The sequence below is a fragment of the Acyrthosiphon pisum genome, chromosome X (assembly GCF_005508785.2).
Source record: "Acyrthosiphon pisum isolate AL4f chromosome X, pea_aphid_22Mar2018_4r6ur, whole genome shotgun sequence".
NCBI lineage: Eukaryota > Metazoa > Arthropoda > Insecta > Hemiptera > Aphididae > Acyrthosiphon > Acyrthosiphon pisum.
The window spans coordinates 74,992,931-75,001,710 of record NC_042493.1 but is presented as its reverse complement, the minus strand read 5'-3'; the positions used below and the strand labels follow the sequence as shown (position 1 = coordinate 75,001,710).

The 8,780-nt window shown below is 31.8% G+C and overlaps 1 protein-coding gene across 1 annotated transcript; it reads right to left on the bottom strand.

The window, feature by feature from the left end:
* Positions 1-4,734: 4,734 nt before the first annotated feature.
* On the bottom strand, positions 4,735-8,351 carry LOC100569613. The gene is made up of 3 exons (XM_003247886.4): positions 7,878-8,351; positions 6,702-6,816; positions 4,735-6,031 (listed from the first exon to the last, which is right to left on the bottom strand). The coding sequence occupies exons 1-3, from the start codon at positions 8,095-8,097 to the stop codon at positions 5,446-5,448; spliced, it is 921 nt and encodes a 306-aa protein (XP_003247934.1). The 5' UTR covers positions 8,098-8,351; the 3' UTR covers positions 4,735-5,445.
* Positions 8,352-8,780: the final 429 nt, after the last annotated feature.

Here is an 8,780-nt window from a genome sequence, read left to right as displayed (position 1 = left end):
TTAAGATCTGACGCATCAAGTAAAACTAAATAAATAGTTTTAAATAAGTTTACTATGAGTTACATATTTAAAAATTAATTATTCTTTATTAAAATTAACAATTTATACATTTTAAATGTTCGTGTTTTTGAAGAATTTTGTTCAAGTTAGTACTTCAAACGTTTACATAAAAATAAAAAAATTAAAATTGTCATTGAGTATAAAAAATTATAATTTGAGTTACTGTCGGATGTTTCAAATTTCTACGATTAATAATCTTTGAATTACATTAAAAAAAAAATGAAATCGTTTGATAATAAAATGTAATTTTACGCGTAATCGGACAAGTGTTAGTTTCAATTTAAAATAAATAAATAATATTTGTGAAATTAAACTATTTTTTTAATTACCATAATCATGGAATCTTGCATTACATTTTCAAACCTTAAAGGTATGAGTTTTTAACTACAAATGTTGTTTGACATTTTGATAAAAAATTTTGTCAGAATTCGATAAGGCTGAGCATTGCCGAGTTAAAAAGTTAATTTAATTTCAACTTTTTAACTTAACTAGTTACTTTTGGCTTTTCATTAACTTAACTGTTAACTTACTAAATTTCATTTTAATTAACTTGAAATTAACGAGTTAATTTTTCATTTTAAGAAGTAGGTAAGTTCGGTTAATTTATTTTGTTTTTAATTTTATCATATTTCACTTTTTCGGTGTATTTCGTTTTCATGTCAAAAAATATTTACCGTAAATTGTTTAAACTTAAAAATATATATCATTCGAATCTAACTTATATGGAAATACTGTATAAAGTATAAACACTATAGTGTTGGATTGGAAAAAAATTAAGCACGCTATATTTGTATAAACAAATTAACTTTTTTTTAACTTAATAAAAAGTTAACAAAAAGTGTGTATTAACTTTTAACTTATCTGAGTTAACCTAAAGTAAAATTAACTTTTAACTTTTAACTTTTTGATATTGGTGCATATTAACTTAACTTAACTTAGTTAAAAAAAAAGTGAATGCTGTCATGGGACACCCGGTAGAAACGAAGTTTCTTTTCCAACAAATATTATATATTATACAAATACATTTTAGTGGAGCCATTCAAAATAAAAGCAGGTACCTAAATTTTAAAAATAAATTAAAATGAAAATTATTGTTATTAATATTTAATTATTACTATTATATTAATCATATTCAATAATCGAAATTACAGGCATGTGATAACTGAAATATGATACGTATTTTTGTGATGTACTTTTTTCCAAATATCTTTAAAATACTGCATCGATAGTGGTGTCTTCTCCTGCTTTTTTGTTTCATCATACCAATCGATCTAATAATGCGATAATATTTCTGAAAACTGATCTGAATTCGTTAGAATTTCTATTAGAGATCGGTCAGTCCACATTTTAAGATTTCTGCTGAACATTCCGAATAAATCCAGAATAATCAACGTTTGAAATTTCCAAAATTGGGAAAAGTAGACTGACCAATCTTAAGTAGACATAATAACGAATTCAAATCTGTCTTAAAATGTATTATCGCATAACTAGATCGATCAGTATGATAGAATGAAAATTGGATGTTTTGGCTAAAATAACTGTTTAATATATTATAAAAAATAGTATTTTATCAGGAACGTTTTTTCCCGACTAGCCCTGCATTGTGGCATAAAATATTTAATTTCAAAAATCATTAATTTGCCCAGCCTTGGAATTTGAACATCAACCGCTGAAACGCTCATAAAAATCATAGCAGATTTGCGCTCAACTATTTTTTAATTCCAGTGTAATACAACTTATGAAATTAGATTTTCAAATCAAATTTTGATCAATCATACATTTATTTTATCAATATTTATTTAATTAACTAAAATCAGAAACATCGAAAATGTGTTATTTATAATTAATTCAAGCTGTGTCAAAATATTGAGTCCAGCACGTATATAATATAACGTATGATAATATAACTAGGTACTAACAACTAACTTCAATAATAAAACTAAGCATATTGTACTTCACACATATTGCATGAAATAAGAAATAACGCGCTGTAGGTACAAAGTGAATGACAGCACGTACGGCGTACCTACCCGGCTACCTATAGGTACCTAATGTGTGGCAAATATTATATTATACATTTAAACCTAAATAAATATCAGCATGTATATTATTATTTATTACTAAACGCAATAGTTTTCATTACAATATCTAACTAGGTTAGGTTTACACTTGATGGAAAAAAAAACAACAGTCCTTCGTCCGCGTGTGTGGTATTCTTTACTGCCACTGCGTAGGTACCTATTAGTTACATCTACATACTCGGTGTGCATAGTGCCATAGTACAAATATATTAGAGTGTGTGATTACTGATTGCGTGCACTTGTACGTATTACACCAATTTTGTTTTTACAATACAAAATGTATAGGTTATAATATTATGTAGGTTGTAGGTACTAGGTATATTATAATATTATTATACCAGAGACCAGCGTTTGATGCACTAAACGACCACTGTTGAAAAAAAAAGAAGAATGACATCTTTTTGCAGATCGATTATCAATATTACTAAAAAACATTTTGTATAGGTATCTTTATCAATATTTTGTATACACTATACATAGTTATCGATTGGAAAATTCCAAATTTGATTTTAGATATCAATATAATGCATTGCAGAAAAGCGAATGTTTGCACATGATTTTTTTATGTTCTATTTTTTAAATAAATACTATACGATATTTAGATAAATATGTTAAGTGACACGTACCTATATAAGGAAAGAGATCTGGTTCCATGGCCTATCCCAAAATATCAGGTTAAATTTATAGGTACTTGCACATTGCAGGCATTTTTAATATTAACACAATTGTATTTGAATTTATGGGTCTAAAAGAAAACTATATGATTTATAATACTTAAATAAAGTACTTACTTATTTTAATTAAAGGGTGGTACCTACTACTATATTATGTCATAAAGTAAAAATAAATTAAACAAGTTTATAAAAAATGATTAGATAACTCAATGCCCTATAATATAGTATTATAGACTATAGTCAGTATATTATGGTGCATTGAATGTTTTATAGTGACTATATTATTCGCACTTCTCTGTGTATAAGAGACTATCTCGAGACTTATATATTTGTATAACATTTATATAACAAATTATGATGTTCACCGCTGAGTCACTTACTAAACATTATTAATTGGAAATCAAGAGCAGCAAAGTGTAATAGGGACACGCAGCGTTTATTGTAACATTTCTACACCCTAAATATAAAACCCTGGAGCTCACGTCTGAATTATACAATTATAATATATAATATCATATTATTATTTGTACAGTGTACACAGTAAAGTGGTTCCCCATCGATGTTTTCCGATGGTCTTTTGAAAGCACTCAAATATTATGAGTATTACTTATAAAACCTATTTTATTAAACGAGTGTGTTTATTGTGTGCAGTGTACATAGTTTGCTAAGTAGTATCGTATTCACTAGAAAAATTGTTTGCCCATTTAATAACGTTGAAGGGTCGATAATCAAAACTAATGCAGCTACAGAGAGAAGCCTCGGAAATAAGAAAAAACATATTATTATATTACTTATCTGTACATGAAAGGGGCTCGCTTTTTGCTGGAGACCGAACGTCGAGAATAGCGTTAAAATTAAACTTCAAAGCAGGTATATGTATATTACAAGGTACAATCATACATTTAATATAGATAGAAATCGTCGGGGTTTTCCATAGAAAAAAATGCTTAGTTATGCAACAAAAAAATCGTTTTTAATCAATTTAAAATATTTTTAATTCATTATAGGTACACCTAAGTCGTACCTAAGTGATCGGAAGCTTTAGTGAAAATCTTCGATGAATGATTTATTTTATAATTTTACCTTATAACGGCGCCATAAAGTCAATTCATTAACGATATAGTCTTATATGATACACATCAACGGAAATACTGTACTTACAGCAGAACACCAGTAGCTACGGAATGGTCTCCGAAAAGAGGTAGTAAAAACAAAAAATAATAATCATACAAGGCGCATAATGAAATACACAAAACTCTGCAAAAAGTAGATACTGAATTAGAGATAACCTAAACAATTTAAAATATCTGTCGATATAGTTACATAGCTTTTGTTTTTATTGCAATAATATAATAGGTTGTACATACATGATAGGGTGTGAACTGAAAAAAAATTCGAAAAACCTGTGCTAATTATTATAATATTAGACTACCGACATCTTGGGTTGTCTACTATTTAATATAAATTATAATACAGTATGAAAGTCAATAAAGATTTAATAGTCACTTTTTTATAAACATTCTGCTAAGCATATAGCAGCACATTCTACTGGGCGTTTCATTCGATCGATAGACGTATATAGAAATCGTATCTTGATAGAACGTTTAGTATAATATTATAATCATTTCAGCGATCATGCATATATATATATATTATATATAATATATTATACCACACTATTATACCTGTTTATTAATTGGCTATCTCCCAATAGCAGGTCTACCAAAAAAATTTGCGGTCCGCGGTAATAATAATAAAAGTATAGGTGGTAATATATTATACAGTCTACACAATACACATTTTATAAGATTATTACAAGCAATTTCACGTAAAATAAATAATTGTTAAAGTAAAAATTATGATTTTAATGTTAATAAAATAAAAAAATGTGTATACTTATTATTTATACCTAACTGTTTAATGTTTGATTCATAGCTTAAAAAAATATTAAACTTTAGGAACACATTATTTTTTACAATCATTTCAAAAAGTATATTGAGAGTAACTCACAAAAATACTCCACAAAGAACACTTGACCAACAAGACTGTTTTTGCCTCTGTAAGTATAAATATAGGTAATATTATATCGTTGATTTCATAATATTAACACTACGGGAAATGTAAAACTAAATGTGTATCACTGAGAGATTTAAAGATAAAATGTAGGTAGGGTATACTAGGGTGGTATTACAGTACACTATTACACGAAACGGAGTTAAGTACTATAGGTAGACCGCGTAATGGGATATGACCAATTTGTTTAACAAACTGAAGTGAAAGTCTACATGCAGTCATGCCACATCGAGTGTGGCCCAACAATTGAATTTTCCGCGGACAGATCATTTATGGTTTACGGTTTTAACAGCTAATCAGAATACGATAAAAGGCACACACACGATATACAGTTTCGTAGCTTTGAACCCAGATTAAGTCGATGCGATATACGCGTATAAACGGGCAAATATTGTTATATAATATAGGGTATAGATGGGGTAAATAGAGTACACATTGTGAATTATAAAAAAAAAGTCTCGGTCGAATGGAACTGTCACGAGGAACGAAAAAAATAAAACGGAAAAACGACAATGATGGTGGTGGTATATCAGATGATCAGATGACCACATGCGCGGCTACTGCTGCAAAAACACCGTCAGCTTGACGACGAGCGCGTTACCGGCCGCGTAACGCCTGTACGTCAGCACGTCATGCCGGAACTCCATGGACGCGCAGACGACTTCCGGGGCGGGCTGGTTCTGGCGGTAGTGCTGCGGTGTCGGCGGCGACGGTGGTGAGGCGGCGCACCGGACGTCGTCCCAGACGCGGGACACGATGTCCTCGGGCCCGATGTCTGTCTGGTCGAGCACGCTCAGCCGGAGCCGGTGCGCGAACGGCCACCTGAGCTGAGCGTCGTACTCGCCGGCGGCCGGCACTGCGGCCACGCGGACGGTCCGGGCTGTCACGTCTGAGTGGACGGTCAGCGAGATCCGGTAGCTGCGGGGCGACACGTAAAACGGCGGGCTGCGGGCCAGGCCGTCCGCTGAGAACGACAGGCGCCAGAACGCGTCCACGCGCCAGTAGTAGACGAACGCTGTGGTCGGACCCCGTGGCCGACCACCGCCAGTTGTGGGGCCTTCCTCGGTGGTGGATACTGTACCGTTGTACGTTCCGATCTCCCGAAGTCTCCCTGTGTCCACCGCGTCACCCTCACCGGTTTTGCTGAAAATATAAAATTTACAGAATATTTATCGACGAGCCGAGATAGTCGTATAATTCTATAAATATTTTAAATTACAGTTATTATATTTCAAGACGTAAAGGGGACCATGGGTACCAAGGCTAAAGCCCAGTAGCGTTAGCGTGGACTGACAGAACCCCCGGGGGGTTTGGTAAGCGAAGCCATCAGTGATAAATGCGCTTTAAGTATTAAATAATATGGCTTCAAATATTTAATAAAAAAAATATAATATATAGGTATAGGTAAGTAATTAAAACAATTGATGGTAAAAAAAGAATTATACCGAATTTACCGTAATTTGTTTATGAGTCGTTATTCGTTAATGATTTCCACATCTCTAAACATATAGTTTGGAAATATGACATTTAACTGTTAAAATGACAGCGCACTCCTGATTATTTTGTAAAAAAGTGTTGTACAAAAAATAACGATGATAAAAAAATTATGCTGTGTTGCTGGTAAAAATATGAGTTTGTTTGTAGTTTATGTATAGATTTTTTTAATCAAAATTCAATATTATTAGTTTTCATCCGTATGAGCGAGACATGTGTCCAATATCGGTCTATGTCAAGACTTATACAAATAATTGTGCCATAATAATTAAAAAATATCGTTATATTTTTTGGGGATATTTAATATTTTTTAATGCACCTTATGATTTGTCCGTTCAACAAGACACGTTCCATATAAAACAATCGTTGTTTTATATTTTCCGCATCTGCTGTTAACAAAGTTTCGATGCGATGCAGTCTTGCGTTTGTCTCGTCTGAAATTACAATAAACTTTAATCGTTAGTTACAAATGTTATGATATAGTATAATCAAATATTATATATGACAATACTGGACAACTAGTGTAAAAAATCGCGACACGTGTACGCCCCCCGATAAGGTAACGAAAGCGCTTTAGGATTATAATATACATAATATAATATATAGCACATTCGAGTATTTTCAGGGGGCTATATCGTCTACAATTATAATTGTTTGTCCCGTATTGTCATACCTACATAATATTTCATAAAATATCTTTTATAATTATTGAGCGTGCACAAACTTCCATCGTATTTATTTTTACATACAAATATACAATAAATCTATACGAAAGTACCTACAATTAAAAGTTTGAAAAAATTGTAATTCAATTGTTGAGCTAGGTACCCACATATTATGTAAAACTGTTTTTATGCTATAAAATATAAAATATAATTAATAAACTAATAAAATAACATTTTTCATGTGAAGGTCAGCCTGTATATTAAAGTACAATATTACTTATTAAGTATGTTAAGTGGTCGAGGAACTTACTTTTTAAAAATAAATTAACCACACATTATGTTTTCTGTAAAATGTCGAAAGAGAATGTTTAAATACAGTTTTGACTAATGTAAGAGAATCGTTTTTTTTTTTATTTAAAACATAGATTGGGCCGACGCGTGAAGAATATCCGTATGTTTATTTTCATTATATTTAACGTCAAACATAGCTCGACGGTTAGATTACAGTAATTACTATTTTAATTATACGTGCAAGCTTGTACAATAATATGATACCTATAATGTTATTTTTCGCTTCGTTTTTAACCCTACAGTAGGGTTACGGAATAATATATAATGAATATTAGCAGATATTGTAAAATAATAATAATAATAGTCGTATTTTTGGTCTCGACTTTCTCACTGAAAGCAACTAAATTATAAATAAAATAGAAATAGCGTATTATAAAAATATATATAAACTTTAGTATAAATTATAATATCGTCGTTCGAATGAAGAGGTATCGACGTATGTATAATGGATAAAAATTGTGGAGGTTTATTTATTATACTTATGTTGCAAATTCCGTGACAAAAACGCGAAAACTTTCCCTCGGCAGTGGCAACGATACGGTCGGTGATTACTTTGCAAGACGTGTACTGCACGTCGATGGCGCCATCCGACGTGAAGTTTTCCGGAAGTCCATTCAGAAATGAGACGTTCTGTTGGACTGCTACCGAGGTCTTCAATAATAAGCCGACGATAAATCCTATGGTGGTGGCAGTGATCATCGCGACGAACTTTTTAAATCATACGCTATGTAAACGTACTATATATTATATTGTATTATGGATTTTAGGTGACCAACCTTTGTAATTAATATGATAATGCTGTTGCGGCGAAACGATGCGGTCGTGTACTGTGTCGGTAATAGTGACCGTCGAGGGTATATAATAGCAGTACTAGTCGTGGTCGATTGCGTCGATTCGGGACTTGACGAGGAACAAAAAATCTCACCCAAAAACAATCTATTTCTATTACAAGTTCGGCACACAAGTGCATAATATTATTACCACATATATACAAGCGATATAGGGCTGTTCCTAATTTATTTATTGCTATGTTTAGATAATAATGGACGATATACATGTACTCGCGTATGGCACAGTGTAGGCCCGGGCAGAAGATTTTATTTTATACGCGCCACGTCCATCAATGTGGTAAAAATAATATACAACACTCGTTGTACACTTGCGAGCTGCCGTGTAATAACATGGATCTCAGATACGGTAGATATAATAATAAAATATAGTCTGCTACAGGAAACAGAGCGCGCGGAATATAAAGAGAAAAAACTTGTACGTTATTGTGATTCTTCCGCGCGTACACACAAAGTGTATTATAATATATTATGTGTGTGTGTAAACTATATTATAGAATTGGCCTAAGGCCGTCCTTATACATAATTTATGCC

What these genes read in the sequence shown, in the direction of transcription:
- LOC100569613 (XM_003247886.4), bottom strand. Translation starts at nt 8,097, where the DNA reads ATGATCACTGCCACCACCATAGGATTTATCGTCGGCTTATTATTGAAG. An exon ending in TCACGGAATTTGCAACATAA is followed by an intron (nt 6,817 to 7,877) that starts GTATAATAAATA and finishes TTGTAATTTCAG; the next exon opens with ACGAGACAAACGCAAGACTG. An exon ending in TTGAACGGACAAATCATAAG is followed by an intron (nt 6,032 to 6,701) that starts GTGCATTAAAAA and finishes TTATATTTTCAG; the next exon opens with CAAAACCGGTGAGGGTGACG.